We start from the raw sequence: 20,697 nt of genomic DNA, 5'->3' as shown, positions 1-20,697 counted from the left end.
ATTTCTTATTTAGCCTCATTATTTCTGCATTAAATATATTAAAAGTAAAACTTTCTAGATAACGGAAAAATTGAAATAACGGCACCTGTGAATTCCTGAAAGTGCCGTTATTCTGAAAGTGTGCTGTATATGGTTATAATATTGCTAAATTCTGATTAATTGGTTGGTTGGTTTGGGTTTTATTGGTGCATGCTAAATTCTGAGGGAGATACCTAAAACATGAGAAAGCAATGTAGAAATATTATTAAATATTTCTATATTTAAATATAGGAAAATATTATTAAAAAAATATTTTTTCAAAACTCAATGCGAAACACTTGAAGGCTGCCTACATGGCCATAGGCTGCACAATATGAAGGAGTGGGCTGCATGCAGTCTGTGGGTTGTACATCCACTGTGCTAGAGGAAGTTTTGATATCAAAGAAGGCCGTGTTATTTACAATGAACTTGCCACACAGAAACATATTCTGCAAATTTTAGCATAAAGTGGTGGTAGGATAATATAGGACAGGATTAGATGTACAATGGATTTCAAATCTTCTCAGTGTTCTAGAGACCTCCATCTGGAAATCCCCAAAAGTCCAAATATCTTCATTTGGACTTTTAGGGATTTCCAGATTTTCAGCTTGGCAAAAAAACCAAGCTCAAAGTTTTCAAAAATTCACCAAAGAGCTTTGGGAATATAATGTACCAGAGCAGTTGCTAGTGTGTTTTTTGTTGTTGTTGTCTGTAGCAGGGACCAGCAACCTTTGCTGTCATTTTTTATTATTTTAAAAATTAAACATACCTTTAGATCAGCTTATCAAAATTTTGTTTTACAAGTGTATCTCTGTTTTAAATAAAATACACTGGCTGTAGAATTATAATTAAATTTTTTTTCTTATTAAAAAACACATTTCTTAGGTACATAAGAATTTGATAGAATTTTGTGGTCTCCAGAAAGTTAGATATTTTTATTTCTTTACACTGCAATTGTGTAGAATGTGCTTTGTGATTGACCACTTGCCAGCCCCTGATTTGGCAGTGTTTTCTTAACAGAGGTTCTATGAATGAGTACAAAGTTTGGTGGGATGCCAACCAGTGGCGTAGCTACCATGTAGGCAGGCAAGGCAATTGCCTCCGGGCCCGGCATCTTTGGCTGTCTCCTCTTTTTGCAGTTTTTATTAATTAAGTAGGAGCCCGAACATGATCTTTGCCTCCGGGCCCGAAAAAGGGTAGTGACGCTACTGATGCCAACCCAGAAAGTGGTTTGAAAAGGATTGCACCGTTTCACCTGTGAAGCGTAGTGGTACTGATTGTCTGATGGTTTAAGTCTAGATTTCCTGAACTGTTGGTTATATGCTCATGGGAAACGTTGCAATAGCTTATTCAATCAGCTCTTAAATCACCATTTCTCCATTGCAAAGCAAACTAACATTATAATATGATTAGATGATTCATTAATAACCAGTTACAATGATGATGTGTCTCATGAGTTACTTTTATTCATGACTGACATCTACTGCTGTTCAAACTGTGTATTGTATAAACTTGAAAAGTGAGCAGGTTTCCTCTTTTTTTTTATTATTTTTTTTATTTAATCCATTAAGTGGTCATGTGAAATCATACACAAGATACTGCCAACTTTGTAGCACTTTTTTTTTCATTAGAGCCTTCTTGATTTTAACTCTCCAGCTGGTGCATCCCTAAAAGTCACACTAATTGGTGCATCTGAGTCTTCCATGATACCTTGGTAGTAGATATTTTCTTAAGCACACAGAGATATCCTATGGAATATCTTTTAAGTATATATGGAAAAAATATATTTTTAGAAGTTTTAAAATAAAAATTTATGAATAAAACTTTTGAAATAAGTGTTATAATAATTCTAAACCTTTAACCTTAGAGCAGTTGCTTCGACTTAGGTTTTTCTTTTTATGTTTTAACTATAATTTTGCTTTACTGAAATATTATTTTCTTTAGTTTAATTTAGTATGTGATAGAGATTGGCTGATATCTCTTTCTCAATCTCTCTATATGGGAGGAATGATGGCTGGAGTGCTGCTATTTGGCCATCTTGCAGATAGGTAAGTTTTTAATTTACTAAATATAATAACATTTTTCTCAGCATGGTCTGTGTTTGTTAACAGGATAGATTGTTTTTACAGGTATGGGATACACTTAAGTAGAAGAAGTGCAAGAATATTTGCTGGTGCTATTGAGGCAGTGATAGTTGGGTTGGAAAACTGCTAACTTGGGGGGGGGGGATACACAGACTCAGCGGCACTGCGACCCTATGTGCCGCCAGTGAGCGAAATCAAATTTTCCGCCCAAAATATTTGGATTAAAAAATAAAATGAGGTGTAATAATTATCATTAATTTATTGAAAAAGAAAAGAATTACAATATATCCCACATATAAGTTAATGAAACAACAAACAAAAATAACAAAATCATTCTGAAATTCTGGAAATAAACTTTATATTCTAAATCACAGAAATCGTACTCACAATAATAAAATAAAAGGAAAATTATAGTGTTAAAAAAATTATACAAATTTATGTTTCCTTGATTTAAGATGTGCAAATTGATTAATTATTTCATTTGTTTATTTGTTCCAAAAGATCATGTCTCAACGACTCTCCAATTTGGCAATAATTGGAGAGTCGTTGTTGAGACATTGTCGATCGTAAATAATTTTTGATTAATTTTAATTTTGAAAAACTTGTTCACCTGAGGCAACTGAAACTGATAAAGTTTGAAGAATTCTTAATGCAACTGCTACATTTGTAAAAGTATTGTAAAACTTCAAATGGAGTAATATTGTCTTTAATATAAATTTGAAGTATGTACTCTTTTCTTCGGATAATGCTCAACCATCAATATTGGACTCATTACGATCAGTGTCACTTAACTTAATGTGTAAATCTTTGCAATGATTTAATAAATCGCCATCTGATCATTTTTTTAATTCAGAAATATTATAAAACATTTTAAATATTTCTACACATTCTTTCATATTTGTAAACTTTTCAGTTAAGGAGAAAATTGTTGTGTCCATAATTTGAAAAAAAAAAAAAATAATTTTGAAATTTTGTTGCGGATCCCGAATAGCTTCATCTCTACTTCCATAATTGAAATGACATTTTTTCAATCTTTTCCTTACAGTGTTTACTTCTAATCAGAAATGAAAGAGCAATAAAGCCCGATATGTCCTATTATTATTAATCTTAAATTATAAGAGAAAACCTCATTATAAATGAGGAAATGAAAACCTCATTTTCTCTTAAATTATAAGAGAAAAAGAAGTTTTAGACAATTTTAAAGTTTAAATTATTTGTAAATGGATGTATAGTTATCTTGTGGTAAGCAGATTTTCAGGAAATTTTAGACAATTTTTAAGTTTAAATTATCTATAAATTGATGTATATTTTTTTCGTGGTGTCAAGATGATCAAGATGATTTCAATTCTCATATTAGCATGCGTTATTGGTTGGTTTGGAAGGTTGATGGCTGTTGACTTTCCGCGAATCTTTTTGATGCACCATGTTGAATATGAGTATTGAATACATGATGATTTTAATATGTAGCTTTTTTTTTAAAGAATCATAAATTGATTTAATTAACATGATATGCTAATTCACCTAAGAATTTATATGCAACTGACTATTGAGAGAATTACAGTCCTACAATAAAGGTATGAGGTTTTCTCTTATAATTTAAGTGCTAATTTCTGGAAACAAAGCTTCAATGGCAATGATAGTAGCCATATTATTAGCTGAATCTAGAATTTTTTGGACTGCTTCTTCTGTTCTATTTTCTTAAAAATATTCCTTGATATTTTTTAGACATTCAAGAGCTTTATGTATATCAAAATCTTTTTTTTTTTTTTTTGGGGGGGGGGGTAAGTAAGCATTTTACTTACTGGTTTAATTTTATTTAAAATATCAGGCCAAATTATAATTGAACAAAGAAACTTATAAGATGTTATTTTTAAAGCTCTTGATTTAGCATGATTCCTTGTATCCATATCTTTATTTTTGTGTTCAGTAATTATAGCAAAATATTTAGCTTCTCTGGTCACTTATAAGTATTTTTTCTGTAATATTTTTTCATTTTGTATTTGATCACCAAAATAATGCACGATATTTTTCAATTCAGATTTCTGAATACGGCGAATATGTTCTGCCATAACTGAATCAAATTTAGCAGTTGTTTCATTAAGTTTTAAAAAGTTACCATTGTCATTTTCATATAAATCTTTTGAAGATTCTCTTATGCTATACATTGCCTTTCAAATAATGGTATCACATATATTATTCTGGCTTAACTCCAGAACATGGTTATCTCTGTTGTGGATGTGACCGAAGAATGGAGTGATTGTCTGGTCGAGTTCTGTGATTGGCTGATTATTGAGAATGTGTAATTTACCTCATTTTGCATTTCTGATTGTTTGATTGATGCAAATTTGCTTCTGATTTTAGCGGGAAATGTGAAATTATCGTGCTGTTGTTTAGTCGTTGTCATGCTGCTCTGCTGCCCTCAGTTATTTTGTGTTATTTCATTTGCAAAAGGATAGAATTGAATTGAATTGAATGCAAATGGGTGGATGTAATTGATGGACTGTAATTGAATGGTGTATGATGTTCAATGTGTGGACGTTCGATGAAGTGTACCAGCCGGAATGTGAGGACTGATGAGATGATTTTTTTTTTTTTTTCCAAGTTGTTTCTTGACTATTTGATGTTTTTGGCAAGAATTGTATGAGTTGTTAATATGAGATTATTTTTATATTAGCAGGGGTATGGGGGGCAGCAGCCCCAGAACAATAAAAAAAGGACAAAAAAAGAAAAACAAAGAAAAGCATTTTTGTTGACGTGAATGTGCCATTCTCATTGTTAATGCTCGTGAAATCGTCTAGTAATGTACAGCTACAAAAGTAGGAGTGTGGGGGCGAGCAGTCCCCAGAACAAAAAATAAAATAAAATAAAATAAATAAATAAAAAGCATTTCTGTTGACGTGCATGAGCAATTCTATTGTTAATTTATGTTAATTTAAAAAAAATTGCCGTTTTGCTTTCTTTTTCTTCATTTCAATGATGTCATGTGACATCCCCCCCCCCTAGTAGTTTTTAAATTATGGTGAATTTTAAATTCACCATAAGTTTGGCTACAAAATTTTCTAATAAACGACGGTTTTTCCCTTTCCGCCAAGCAGTTTTCATTAAGCTGAAAACTGTTTCTGATGAAGCATTTGAATATGGAATGCTTAATATTGAGCTTACAATTTGAGACAAATTATTTGCCTCCAGAAATTGAGAAAAATTCCTCCCATTTTTATTTTACCAACACTCATTTTCTTTTCTTCATTACTCAGTGACGAACAAAATGCCTTTAGAGTCTAAAGGCATTTTGTTTAGATTAAAAATTAGAATTAATTTTTAATCCAAGAATTAGAATTAATAAAAAATTAAAACTTAGAATTAATTTTTAACACATCCATTAGATTCCAATAAGAATAAATTAAAAATACATAAAATCAATAAATTAACAGTTTTTCCTCTCTTATTGGGACAAATGATGGTATTATCAGGAAGCGGGACTTGAAGTTCTAAATCGGGACAATTCTGACCATATTGGGATATTGGGATGGTTGGCCACTCTGAGACTAATAGATTAAATAGAGCCGCAGGCAGAGGTGAAAGTGATACTTGCACTGCTTCTCTTGGAACATGCAGCAGGCTGGAAAACAAGGTGTCGGGGATTTCAAAAGCCTGCTGCGGGTAATCACAGAATAAGTAAATACATGGGCTGTGTTAGGTTAACTAAGAGTAAGAACATGTGCATATACACTTGCATGTACACCAATGCTAGGAGAATAGTAAATAAATTTGATGAATTTGAAGTACAACTGATTAAGTCATTAAAGTCATTTGTAGAGATTAAGTCATTAAATTTGTAGAGATAGTAGAGACATGGTGTCACTTAGACATAAACGATTCTGAATATAAATGTGCAGATTACAATGTCTATAGGAAGGACAGATAGGACAGGAGGGATAGAGGAGTTATGCTCCTAGTTATTATCCAGTTGACACAGTGACTTATATCACACCAAATTGCTCAACACTGCTCTATGTTGAACAGTTTGGTGTGATATAAGCCCTGGGAAAACAAAATTGACAGTGGAGTGTGTTATAGGCCTAATGACTGTGATGAGTATACCAAACAACTATACAGAGAAATAGAATGTGCCAGGAAATCGAAATGTCTTATAAGGGAAATTTTAACTTTATATACCTGGTTTTATTTATGTAGTTGGGTTTATATCAACTGCATAGGCACACCCAGGGTCCTGAGCTGGATATTATCATTCTTCTCTTTCTTGGTGATTCCTTTCTACTCTCTCTCTCTCTCTCTCTCTCTCTCTCTCTCTCTCTCTCTCTCTCTCTCTCTCTCTCTCTCTCTCTCCCCCCTTCAGGGTAACTTGGAAATTTTTTTTGGCTGGTGCAGCATAAGCCTCAGGCTTCCTTGAACCATATGGCTAATAATAATAATAATAAATAATAAACAAAATTAATAATGTGTAGCTAATAAATATGTATTTTGTTAACATATTTTTATTATTACTCATTTTGTTAAAATGAGTAATAATAAAAATTATTACTCATTTTAAAATGTGTAATTTTAAATGAGTTTAAAATGTGTATTAATACTTCATGAACAAGAGTAGATTTCTGATTTTGTCTTGTGATGGAATAGTTTGTTACCATTAGTAGCATTTCTCTCTTTTATATATATATATATATATATATATATATATATATTTACCAGCTTAACCAGCTTTTGATATTTTAGTTTTTTGGTAGTTTCTTTAACCCTTTTTTGGTGATATTTCACGTCTTTTGGAACTGGTACCTTCGAGGGGGGTACCGCTAAATTATTTATAATTGGCATTATTTTAAATTTACATCATTTTATTAATTGGGTTTAATTACTTAATTGACTAAATTATACAGGGGATTATCGACTACCTTTTTGTCCTATTATCTTTACTTTCCCTTCCCTGTTTGTTTATTTTATATTATTTTGCGTTTCGTTTCGCTCTGCTTTATTGCCGTACTACTGGCTGATGTTTTTATTTTAAATATCATTTATTTTAATTATCAGATATATATATATATATATATATATATATATCTTATATACGTATATACAGTATATATATCTCTTTTATATACATGTGTATATATATATATATATCTTATATACGTATATACAGTATATATATCTCTTTTATATACATGTGTGTATATATATATATATATATATATATATATATATCTTTTATATACTAGTTAAGACTGTCATTTATAAATACTAACCTTCTTTTGCTAGTTTCGGCATTCTCATAGCGTTCAGTTTTTTTTTTTATTTTTTTGTGCTTCTCTAATATGGTATGTAACCAGTAGTATTTACCCTCTTTTGGACAAATCCATAATACCAGATATAAACAAATAATCTGAATCAATTTTTACTTTTTGAAAGGGTCTAGACGCTTTCACAGAATGGTGTTGGCGGTGAACATTTTTCCTTTCACTGTTGAATGTTGTCAGATAATGATAGTAAGAAAGTGTAATCAAATAATCCGTCTATTGCAATGACCACTGTCAGGTAATGCAATTTGACAATGAATACAAAAACCTAATTTAATATTGTAATGTGAACTACCAACATATGTTATAAGCTAAGGCCACTTAGTAAACTGAAGTTTATATAAAGAAAAATATTTATTGTTTCTAACAAGCATTAAGGTGTCTTATGTAATGTAACTGCTATGAATAAAAAATATATCTCTGTTGAGAAATATATTGTCTTTATTTGTAATATGATTATTTATATCTGGATTATATTAGCATGGGCATGAAGCTTTTAAAAGCTCTACTATTTTAAATTTGTAAAAAAAAAAAAAAAACCTTAAAAATATAAGTGTATTATTTTATTAATTGTATATTGTTGTTCCCTCTTCTGATTGCAGATTTGGCCGTCGTCCCATTCTCCGCTTTTGTGTATCGCTAATGATGATAGCTGGACTAGCTGCTGCTTTCTCTCCCAATTTTATCTTTTTTAATGTTGCCCGTTTCTGCCTTGCCCTTGGCGTAGCTGGAACCCAAAATACATCATTTTGTTTGTGTAAGTTATCTGTTATTTTATTTTTTATATGTATATTTTTAAAGTAATTAGAAAATGATTATTGTAGTCAGGACAAGTTTACTGACAATTACTTATCACTGGTGATAGTATACTCATCAATTGGAAATTTACATTGATAAATTTTTGGAAGTAATAGTTTAATAATGTGATTTAAAGTAGAGATCCATATCATTTATGTACTTTGTCATAATTTAAAATTCAAAATATCTTCTGAGCTACATAGGTTAGATATTTAAATAAAAATTACCACTGAAAATTCACTTTAAAGATCTATTTGTTTAAACTTTAATTCATATAATTATAAATTCCTTGAACTTTTTTAAAAGTTTAATCTCTCTTATCTCTGAAGATTTTTATCCAGTAGAATTTATTGTATTAGTTAACACTGCACACAGACTTTCTGAACTTATACATCCAGAAATTTTCTTGCTGAAATTTAAAATGGACTTTTTCTCTACTCATTTAAAAGAAAACTAATAACTTCAGCGGACACCTGAGCAGTCAGGAAATGCTTAAAATGAGCACATGTTGCTCATAAACTGCAAATGGATACTTTACCTTTAAATCTTTATTCTTTGTTATCAGGCACTGGATTCAAGGAATTTATTTACTTGTATATTAGCATTAGCATTAGTGGAGGCATATGATGCAAGAAAGCAAGCTTACTTAGCATTAGCCAAAAAAAAAAAAAAAAAAAAATTCTTCCCATTTCACCCATCCATTCACTCCAAAGGTTTGTCTACTTCAGCCTTAAATTTATTTAAGCTGTCAACTTCTACAACGACAGATGGAAGTTTGTTCCAACAATCAGCCACAGACTGGGTAAAGGCAAATTTCCACACATCTATTCTACAACCGTCTTATCTCAATTTCAATTTATGCCCCTCAGGTGCAGAATCTGAGCAAGAGGAAGAATCCCATCAACATTGAGCAATCAGATCACCTTGCACGAGCTTAGTCTCCAGACGCAGCAATTTGAAGAATATAAGCCTTTCTTGGTAAGAGCACCCCTTCATTCCCCTCACTAATCTTGTTGTCCTTCTCTGTACTTGTTCTAGTAGCTTAACATCTTTCCTAAAATGAGGCCTCCAGACCTGTATGCAGTACTCAAGGTGTGGCCTGACCATTGCCTTATACAAGGGGATAATCACCTTCTTATCCCTGCTAGCAAAATTCCTATATATTATTGACAAGACCCCACAAGTTACTCTTGCACCTGTCTGCACTGCTCAGAAACTTTCTTGTCTGACTGCACAATTACCCCCTGGTCTTTTCCATTCTCCACTACCATGAGTGTAATACCGCACAGTTAGCATGTTACTCTGGGGTTACTGCTACCCATATGCAGTACTTTGCTGTCAATGATAAACTTCAGTTGCCACCTCTCAGCCAATCTGCTCAACTTTACTAGATTCTGTTGCAGTAGCCTACTGTACTTACTGTCATTAACAACCCTACCAACCTTTGTATCATCTGCAAACTTGGACATTAAGCTTCACATACCTTCCATTAGTATCACTGATAAATACATAAAACAACAATGGACCCAACACAGACCCCTAGAGAACTCCACAAATAACATTAGTCCATGAAGAGCAGTGTCCATTGATTACTACACTCTGTCTTCTCCCACTCAACCATCCTTTTATCCATTGAAGCAACTTGACCTTAATGCCATACTGCTCCTATTTGTACAGTAGTCTTCCATGTGCAACTGTATCAAAATCTTTCCTAAAATCCAAGTATATGATATCAAAATTACTTTTTTGCATCCAGTTCCTTTGTGACATCGTAGTATCCAATCAAATTGGTGAGACAAGACTTTCCCTTAACAAAGCCATGCTGTATTTGAACTATATTGCAATCTTGTCTAGATGATCTTGCAGTGCTTCTTTAACCAAGTACTCTATTATTTTCCCCTGAACAAAAGTTAAACTAACAGTTCTGTAATTACTCGTGCCGCCTTTCGATCCCCCTTTGTGATTTGAGGAAACATTTGCACATCTCCAGTCCATGAGGACCTCCACTGAGTCCAAGGATGCCCTCATAATCATGGCTAAGGGCCTGTTTACTTCCTTTACTATAACTTTTATTATAACTGTATAGATCCCATCTACCCCGGGTGCCTTTTTTATGTTTATCCTCAACAATTTCTCCTCCACTTTCCTCTCAGTTATTACAAAATCATCTAGTTCACTGCCAGAGTTTACTTCACCTCTGGCATTCCTCTTCCTGAATAACTCCTCATGTGTGAATGTAGATGCAAAATACTCGTTTAGTTTGTTAGCCACCTGAGCAGGATCCTCAACTGTTGAACCATCGATATCAAGTGGACCAATCTGATTCATCCCCTTCCTTCTAGAGTTTACATAGGTAAAGAACTCTTTTCTGTTTTTCTTTGCGTCCTTTGCCAAAGATTTCTCATAATCTGCCTTTGCCTGCATAATCTCCTTTGTGGCTTGGTTATAGACCAGCTTATATCTATCATAGGCTTCCATGTCACCCATTAATTTATATGTATGCCATGCATTTTTCTTCTCTGCCATATGTCTCATTAGTTCATCTGACATCCATTTAGCCCTAAACCTTGAACAATATTTCTTAGTTGGTATGTAAAGCCTAGTAGCTTCCAAGATAAGTTCTTTGAATGCTTCCCATTTTGAATTTGATGTTGGTATCATCATCAGTTGGTCCCACTGTATAGAATTTAAATACCGTCTCAGACCACTGTAGTCGCCTTTACGAAAGCAAAAACCTTTCCCTTTACCCCTAATGGTAGTTACCTCTTTGAGTAAATTCCACTTCCCAACACTGTGATCACTGCCACCTAGTGATTCCTGTATCTGCAGATTCTTAATGCATGAAGAATCACTACTGATAATCAGATCAAGGGTATTACTCCCTCTAGTTGCCTCCCAAACATGCTGATGTTGAAAACAATTATCCAGTAAATCCACAAAAGCCTTGGTAGTGTATGAATTCCAGTCAATATCTGGGAAATTAAAATCCCCCATTATAAGACTCTCTGATTTACTGGCCCACTCTATTTCTCTGTACAGTTTCTTATTATACTCATCAGAGTCATTAGGCCTATAGCACACTCCTACTCTCAATTTTGATCTCCCAATGCTAATGTCACACCAAACTGACTCAACACTGCAGTGTCCAGCGATGTCGACTGGCTTCACTTCCTTGGATTTTATGTGTTTCTTAACTAATAGCATAACCCCTCCTCCCTTCCTATCCTGTCTATCCTTTCTGTGCACATTGTACTCCCCAAATTCCCGTCAGTTCTGCATTCCTTATATCTGTGTGACACCACATCTCTGATATCCCAACAATATCTGCCTGTAATGTTTTGAGCAATACCTGAAATTCAAAAAATTTATTTACCAAACTTCTAGCATTTGTGTACCTGCAAATATACATGCACCTGTTCCTATTCTTAGCTACCCTAACACAACCCATGTGTTTACTTGTACCACAATGACTCCCAGCAACTAACAGATGATCTTCTTAACTAACAGATGATCCCTGCTCCCTTTCTATTTTGTCTATGCTTTCTGTACACATTGTTTGCCCCAAATTCGAATTCTGCATTCCTTATTTCTGTGTGACATCATGTTTCTGATATCCCAACAATATCCACCTTTGACGTCTTCACCAGCACCTTAAATTCATCAAATTTATTTACTATACTCCTAGCATTGGTGTATATGCAAGTATACAGTCACCTATTCTTATTCTTAGTTACCCTAACACAACCAATGTGTTTACTTGTTCCATGATGACTCCCAACAGTCCTTGAAATCTCCAGCACCTTGCTTTCCAGGCAGCTGCTCATTCCAATAGAAGCAGTGCAAGAAGCACTTTCACCTCTGCTTGTGGCTACTGTTAATCTATTAATCTGTGAATCCCCCACAAGTTAAAAGTTTTCCGACCGGGCTATCACCACCTTGATAGCATCAGCAAATATTCTTGCACCCTTTCTATTTAAGTGTATCCCATCCTTGTAGAAACAATCTCTCCTGTTAACAAGCACAGATCACGCTGAAAAAAATTCTACCCCAAGAGCTGTACACATCTCTCCAGGGCCGATTTGGTTGACAAGGCTCTCATCATATACTCCCTCCTATTGTGTCTGGATAGAATTGCAGACACTTTCAAATTTAACCCTAACTCTTGACTTTTTTTTCAACATTGACCTGTACTTGTTAAGTTAAGTAATTCTGCAGATCTCCTACTCTTAATGTCATTAGTGCCAATGTGTACAACTGTATCACCCTCTTAAAGGATCATATCTGCTCTACAGCATCATCAATTTTTGCCTCTGGCAGACATATCCTGGTCCTATTCCACCTATCCTTTTTGCACAATATATTTCCCATCTCCTTGACAATAGACTCCCCGACAATAACTAGCTCCTTTGGAACCAGTGCATTCTATCCTGAAGGTCGCCGCTGTGTTGCATGATGCCCAAGATTGAGCTCTGGTGTTGAGTTCGGCAGCTGAGAGTTTGATGGGCCACATTTTAATTGCTTCGAGGGCATCTACCCTACTCTTAAGTTAAGAGTCTTAACCACTTCGCGGAACATTTTTTTCCGGAAAATGTGCCATAATGGATTGACTTTTTTTATTTTACTGATTAAAAGTATGCATCATGCAAATACTCATTGTATAGTTTTTTGTGATTTTTATTAATTTTTTTGTAGAAAATGCATAGGAGTAATTAACCCATTTGGGCTATCCTGAGTTATCTCGTGTATGCCAAAAAGTGTGCAAATTATACAGATTTTTTTAATAAATTAGCACTTGAGCTAAAAGAAAGGCACTGAAAAACTTCATTACTCATTATATAAATAAATTTAAAAAATCAAGCGGAATGCACAAGCAGTAACCTCCCACCACAAGCAATAAGCCTGAACTGACTACATTCTGACACATGGCCACCGCAAGTGGACAGGCAAGGTAAGCATCACTTACGGGCGGCAGTTCAAGAGGGCACAGAAATATTTTTCGATATTGTTTTTGTGAATTATTTTCGTGGGTTCGGTATTCTGCATTTAGGACAGCAAATTATATTTTGCATACTAGCGGCACAGGAACTCATGCTACTGTTCTGACATTGCTGTACAATATAAGTAAAACAAAAGTCAGTTGTCTGCTGCCAGGCATAAGAAAATCCTGAGAAATCTCAGGATTTACCTGGCTAATGGAAAATTCGCCAGATAAATGCCCGTCAAAATATGTTTCCTAAATTTGGAGGTATTATTGTATCCAGAGATATTTCATGTAGTTCCAAATAACTTTTAAAACTAAAAATGAGATATCTTGGGATAATCCATGAAGGGGTTAAAAATCTCATAGACGCCCATCAGAGCACTGAATTGGTGCCTAATTTCTTGACACACTCTGCACCTAGCACACACAAAGACATAATGTCCTGTTCTAGAAAGGTTCGCAAACATTTCACAAGTTGCATATACTTTAATCAAGGAATGATTACATTATATACAAGTCTAAATGTGGGAAAAAAGAAATTAGAAGGGGAAGGAAGGACAGAGGGGCATATTAGTAAAAGGCAAAAGTAAACAGAAACTGAAGGAAGGAAAATGAAGACCACAAAAAAAAAAAAAAAAAAAAAGTTAAAAAAAAAGAGAGATAATTTCAAAACTAGCATTTTCAAAATGACCATGGATTGAAGATCACTCTTCATCTTTGTTGGCTTCAAAATTTTACATGAAAAGATATTTCTTTTATTTTCTATTTCTCTTGTGGTTTTTATTATCTTATCTTTTCTTCAGTTTCCGATCTCTCTATGAAGTTTTTATTTCAACTTTATTAGTTTATCCCTTCTACTTCTTTCTTTCTTTCTTCCTTCCCATATTGATTTCATTTGATACACCTTCATTACATGTTTTTGTTGAAAACTGCTTCATGGTTATCAAGAACAGAAAGAAGGAATCCTTTAAAATGAATATTTGAAGCCAATTGCAGAATATTAATATGAAGAATCCAGTTAAGGTTTTCCTAGAAATAGATGGATACCTAACTGGATTTTATGTTTAAAAAAATTGACTAGGATACTGAGAAAAAATTTTGTTCTAAAATAAAATTGTTTGATCTAATAATGTAGTATAAGACTGCTGAAGTGTGACAAATTAAACAATTTTACATCCCTGGGGAGTAATAGTTTAGATGGGTAGTTTAGTATTGTAGTTTCATTTAGCATTGTAATTATCAACTAATTCTGTATTTTTATATTATGCAGGTACTTTTACAAATATTAGTGAAATATTAGTGATGACAAAACAATAATGATGACTGAAGAACCCTGTGAGGTTGGGAGTTGGATGCATAGCAATTTCTTGCTTGCACCGACCACATGAAAAGAACTTAATTACTAAGCGAAGAGAGACACACAGTAACACATAAAAAAACTGACACAAGGCACAAATATTCAAGAGATAACATATATTAAATTTAGCATAAATAAAGAAACATAACATAGAAGCTTTCGGCCACTGTATGTAGTCTTTGTCAACTAATTGAGCACTGGAAAGCGGTGGTTTTTATGTGCGTGGTTGACCTTCAAGTACATGAGTAAGCGAGGTCATGGAAGAGGGGAGAGTGGTTTACGGGTACCTGCGAATGGTGACCGTGATGAGGGAGAGGAGAAGAGAGAGGGAGAAGAAGGATGGCAGATGGTTGAGGTAGGTGACAGTCGTAGGCAGCAGTCACCTACCTACACTGCTTTCCAGTGCCCAATTGGTTGACAAAGGCTACATACAGTAGCCAAAAGCTTCTATGTTATGTTTATTTATTTATACTAAATTTAATATATGTTATCTGTTGAATATTTGTGCCTTGTGTCAGTTTTTTATGTGTTACTGTGCGTATTCTCTCACTTAATAATTAAGTTCTTTTCATGTGATCGGTGCAAGCAAGAAATTACTATGTAAACAATAATGAATCGAATAAAAAAAACAGGACAAAAATGTAAAAAAAAAAAGTTTATGGTATGTAATGTAAAAGGAACTGCTGGCTCCTCTGGATGATTCTAAGCTGAACTCGATTTTTGAGGTTCAGTTCTTTTGTATTTCCAGAAACTGTATTTACTTAGCACAATTAGGAAACTTCATAATTTTTCCTTAAATATTTAAAAAGATTTCATGCTTTGTGTTGATTATATAATATATAATCAACATAACTAGTTTAGACAATCTGCTGTATGGAAGGGTACTTTACTGCGATACAGAAGTACAATGCTTAACAGCTATCATAAGAGAGAATATATTGTACATCAGGTACATGCAGCTCTTTGATACTTGAACTGTGGTTCTTAGAGAAATATAAAGTCTACTTAAAATTTAATTTCTTATGATTTCCTTTAGATCTGTATTATTTCTTGTAAATTTTTCAAAATAAGTAAATTTTTATTTACTTATTTTGAATGGAACAACTAAATTCAACAAAATCATTTCTCTCCTAAGATTTTTGTGGAGAAACTTGCTGAGGAATTTTCAGAATATTCTATTAGAGCATTAAATAGAGGAAATTTTATTGAATGACAGAAGTGGACTTCTGAAAGTTATTGAGTGCAAAAAGAAAAGGATAAAGAGTAACAGGAAACTAAAGTCTAAGCTAAGTGAAATGTAAAAAGGTTAATGAGGATTATTTATGAAAATGACACAAAAATTCAATTCCAGTTTTTATTTTTTTCTTCCACGGTATTTTCCTTGGCATTTTACAATGGATTATATGATAGTATTTTCATAATATGCTACTTTAGTTATTAATGGCATGTTAAATTTAGTTAAAATGAAGCTATTACTCAATCTGAAAAGTAAATTTTTATTGCATATATGAATTTTATTTAATAGAAAAATGAATGTATAAATGGGGCTTTCAAGCAGAGGTTGTCACAGGCATTCTCTCAGATACGCCAGACAAGCTGTACTTGCTACCTGGGAGTCTAAAACGCTGATGGAAGTTAAGTGTACCCCATCTTGTTGTGTAGTCCAGACAGTCTGTGACAGCCAAATCCTCTACTTGCACCTTCCCCTCCATGAGGAGGGGAAGGTGTAAGTAGGGGAAGGAATAACACATGAGGAGTTATTCCCCTCCCTGAATAACTCCTCATGTGTGAATGTCAATGCAAAATATTCATTTAGTTACTTAGCTACCTGAGCAGGATCATAAACAGTTGAACCATCGATATCAATTGGACCAATCTAATTCATCCACTTCCTTCTAGAGTTTACATAAGCAAAGAACTCTTTGCTGTTTTTCTTTGCATCCTTTGCCAAAGTTTTCTTGTAATCTGCCTTCACCTGCCTAACCTACTTTGTAACTTGGTTGCAGACCAGCTTATGTCTATCATAGGCTTCTGTGTCACATGTTAATTTATATGTATCCCATGCATTTTTCTTCTCTGTCACATGTCTAATTAGTTCATCTGACATCCATTTAGGCCTAAATCTTGAACAATATTTCTTTGTTGGTATATGAAAATCTTAGTAGCTTCCAAGATTAATTCTTTGAATGTTTCCCATTTTGAATTTGCTGTTGGTATCATCATCAGTTGGTTCCACCATATAGAATTTAATACTGTCTCAGACCACCGTAGTCACCTTTACGAAAGCAAAATCCCTTCCCTTTACCCCTGATGGTAGTTACCTCTTTGAGTAAATCCCTCTTCAGCACACTGTGATTACTGCCACCTAGTGGTTCCTTCAACTGATAATCAGATCAAGAGTATTACTCCCTCTAGATATAATTTACCTCCCAAACATGCTGCTGTAGAAAAAAAATCATCCAATGATTTTTTTCTACAGCCAGCCTGGGCAAACTTTTTGGTTGAAGGGCCCCATTAGGAATTCAAAAAGAAGGCGGGCCGCACGTAAAATACTATTTTTAGATATATATTATTTGTTATCATGAAGAAGAAATATAACATAAAAAAAAAAAAAATTATTCTCTAACAACGAAGAATTTAATGAGATGAATGGAACTGTTTTACATCTTTTAACATTTTTTTAATTTCAGGCGTTAATTTTGTAGTTGAGATTCTTAAAACTGCTTGTAAATGTTCATCGGTGATGCTTGATCGTAAAGAATTTTTATTTAGATTCATGATGGAAAATGTTTGTTCACATATGTAGGTCGATCCAAAAATAACCAACGTTTTTCGTGCAAAATCTTTTAAGTTCATAGAATTTGTCCGAATTAAGAGTATTGTAAAATTTACAGATTTCCTCACGACGGCACAATTCCCTTAAATCGGTATCACACTGCAGATCTATAATCTGAAGTTGTAGTTCACTCGGTGCACTATCAATTTTTATTGAAAATGGGTCGCGTACTATCGCCAAACTTGTCTCAATTTTTCGGAAGTCGCCAAATCTTCGTGAAAAGTTGTAATTCAAAGCATTGATAATTTCACAATATTTTTCAAATTTATTTTTTGGAATCTTCAGCAACTTCATGGTTGGAAAGTGGTCTACCTTGTTAATCAATAAATGTCGAAGGAACAACTGGAGTTTTAATTGAAATCCATTCAAACGTTTTACTATATCATGGGCGTATAAATTTTTACCTTGTAACACGGTTTTGAAAGTATTTAAGGGTGTCACGATGTCCAGGCTAATCGCAAAATCACAAATCCAGTAATTATCAGTTAATTCGGGAAAGTCCATAATATTTTTCAGTTTTAAAAATAGAATGATGTCATCTTTAAGATCCCATACTCGCCGAAGAACTTTTCTTAAGCTAAGCCATCAAATTTGGCTATGATAAGGAATATCTGTGTACTCGGATTCAATATCTTGAAGAAAATTAACAAATTTTCTGTGTTTCAGACCCCTCGATCGTATTAAATTTACTAGTTTAATAATACAAGATGTGACATGTTCAACTTTTAACACATTTTTACATAATACTTGTTGAGGTATAATACATTGAATTGTAATTAAATTATAATCAGGATAATTTTCACAAATTTTATCCTGAATTTTTTTTAATGCTCCAACATTTTTACCTGTCAAACTTGGTGCTCTGTCAGTTGTTACGCTTACCATTTTGTTCCATTGTAAATTATATCTTGTTAAGCATTTTTCAACGTTTTCAAATATATCAGCTCCCATTATTATTATTATTATTATTATTAGCCATATAGTGCAAGGAAGGCTGAGGCTTATGCTGCATCAGCCAAAAAAAATAAATAAATAAATTTCTGAATTACCCTGAGAGAGAGAGAGAGAGAGAGAGAGAGAGAGAGAGAGAGAGAGAGAGAGAGAGAGAGAGAGAGAGAGAAATGAAAGTCAGAAGTAGAAGGGAAGGGAATCACCAAGAAAGAGAAGAATGGTGATACCCAGCTCAGGACCCTGGGTGTACCAAACCCATACTCACCAGATGAGAGCCCCTGAGTTGTTCGGTCTTTAAGAGATTCCATTGAAAGAATCTCTTCAATAATTTCAAAATTAGAGGTACATCCATGTATGAAAATTAATAACTGTGCAGTATTCTTTCGGTAATTACTTTTGTTGAGAGCTATCGAGTACCACGTTATGGATTCTAATACTGATAATAATTGCTCATCCAAATTTGTATCGATACATTCAATTCTTCTTACTACGGTTCACTGAGATAAACTTATATTCTCAAATTTGTGTTTAATGTCAGGACATATAATTCCACAAGCTTCAGTCATACATTCTTTAATATAGTCTCCATCAGAAAAAGGCTTGTTGCTTTTTGCAGTTATATGAGAAATAACAAAACTTGCCTCTACAGTAGCTTCTTGTTCCTTAGTTAGCCGTGTAAACACATTTTGTTGTCTAGATAAATTTTGAATCAATCCATCAATCGTTTTCTTTCTTGCTTCCGGAGTTAAATTGGCACCATATTCTGAATGTTTAGGAGTGAAATGTCTTTCAACACTGAGATGCTCTCCTGGCAGATGAGACAAATATAGTCTTGTTATTTATGTTAGCAAAAAAATATTTTGTGTTCCACTCTTCATTGAAGACTTGTTGAATTTTTCGTTTTTTATTCATTTTTAAAAGGGCATAAATATTATTTTTATCACTACTGGCACCAAGATGATAACCGAAGATAACGCAAAAAAACTAACTGCGGGATAACCGTCAGAGAAAACAGATTGGAACTGCAGCCGGTCAGCAGTCCTATCCTATTACTCCACCACTGCAGCAAAGCCGTTGTCATCACCGGTTGTCTGTTACCATAGTTTTGTGCAGTTAGTTTATAATCGCAAATTATACCGTTATAAAAGTGCCCGTTGGCTTGCTCCAGTTCATGCACAGTTTCAAATTCTATCTCAATTTGAACAATACGGAGATGATAAAACAATTTATAAGTCAACAAATTCTATAATGTATTACGTATACAAATTTATTTTTTAAAAAGGCGTTGCAAAAGGCATAAAATAAATAAACTTTTTTCGAATATACAATTAAATCTCGCGGGCAGCACAAAAATATGCAGCGGGCCGCATGCGGTCCGCGGGCCATAGTTTGCCGGGCCTGATCCAATAAATCCACAAAAGCCTTGCTCGTGTGTGAGTGACCAACCCACAAATTCCAATCAATATCCGGGAAATTAAAATCCCCCATTATATGACACTCTAATTTACTGGCCCACTCTATTTCTCTGCACAATTGCTCATTATACTCATCAGATTCATTAGGCCTATAACACACACCCTGGCCGCCTCCGTAGCCAGGTGGGAAGGAGCAGCAGTGTGTAGCACACGCTTCTTGATTAGACCGGGGTTCGAGCCCGTCACCACCAAATACAGAGGATGCGGAAAGGTCAGGAAATGACCACCGCATATCCTGGAGCAATATGGCCTTAGTTGCTAATGCTCCTAAAAACCAAATAACAAACAAACAACAACACACACCCACTCTCATTTTTCCTTTCCCAGTGCTTATGTCACACCAAACAGACTCAACATTGCATTGTCCACCCACATCAATTGGATGCACTTCCTTAGATTTTATGTGTTTCTTAACTAACAGTATAACCCCTCCTCCCTTCCTGTCTATCCTTTCTGTACACATTGTACTCCCCAAATTCCAGTTCTGCACTGCACTGCACTGCACTGCTTTAAATCTCATTACATCAGAAAATCGTTACAGTGGATTTTGTCAAAAATTTATTCCGATTCTGTTAAAGTAATGGAGGCTTTGAAACATTTCTCAATTGTGAACTGTATCAGAATCATAGCTTTATCACTGAAAGAAGTAAAACTGTCAACAGGTGCGTGTTGGAAAAATGTATGGCCAGAGTCGGTTCATTCAGGAAATATGATTGAACTGGCAGAAAACAGAATCAGTGCGATAGTAGAACTTGCTACGTTTTGATGATATGACTACTGAAGCCCTCGTGGGTAGCATAGTTGATAGAATTGCCCTCCTCCCCACACTGGGTGGTAAAGACCTGGGTTTGAATCCCGTAGATGAAGGTGCCTCCGTAGCCAGGT

The 20,697-nt window shown here is 34.1% G+C and overlaps 1 protein-coding gene across 2 annotated transcripts in view; it reads left to right on the top strand.

Annotated features, from left to right (window-relative positions):
• The window catches only part of LOC150087334 (organic cation transporter protein-like), a 203,798-nt gene that overhangs the window by 143,429 nt on the left and 39,672 nt on the right, over nucleotides 1-20,697 (top strand). For both annotated transcript variants that reach the window (XM_090371996.1, XM_090371995.1), the window contains exons 3-4: nucleotides 1,963-2,066; nucleotides 8,017-8,171. In XM_090371996.1, coding sequence (XP_090228122.1) covers nucleotides 1,963-2,066; nucleotides 8,017-8,171 — 259 coding nt within the window. The remainder of the gene's footprint in view (nucleotides 1-1,962; nucleotides 2,067-8,016; nucleotides 8,172-20,697) is intronic.

Source organism: Mastigoproctus giganteus, chromosome 4, assembly GCF_048544385.1.
Source record: "Mastigoproctus giganteus isolate SK-2022 chromosome 4, ASM4854438v1, whole genome shotgun sequence".
Lineage (NCBI taxonomy): Eukaryota > Metazoa > Arthropoda > Arachnida > Uropygi > Thelyphonidae > Mastigoproctus > Mastigoproctus giganteus.
Note: the sequence above shows the minus strand (reverse complement) of the source record. Positions and strands in the feature narration are given on the sequence as shown.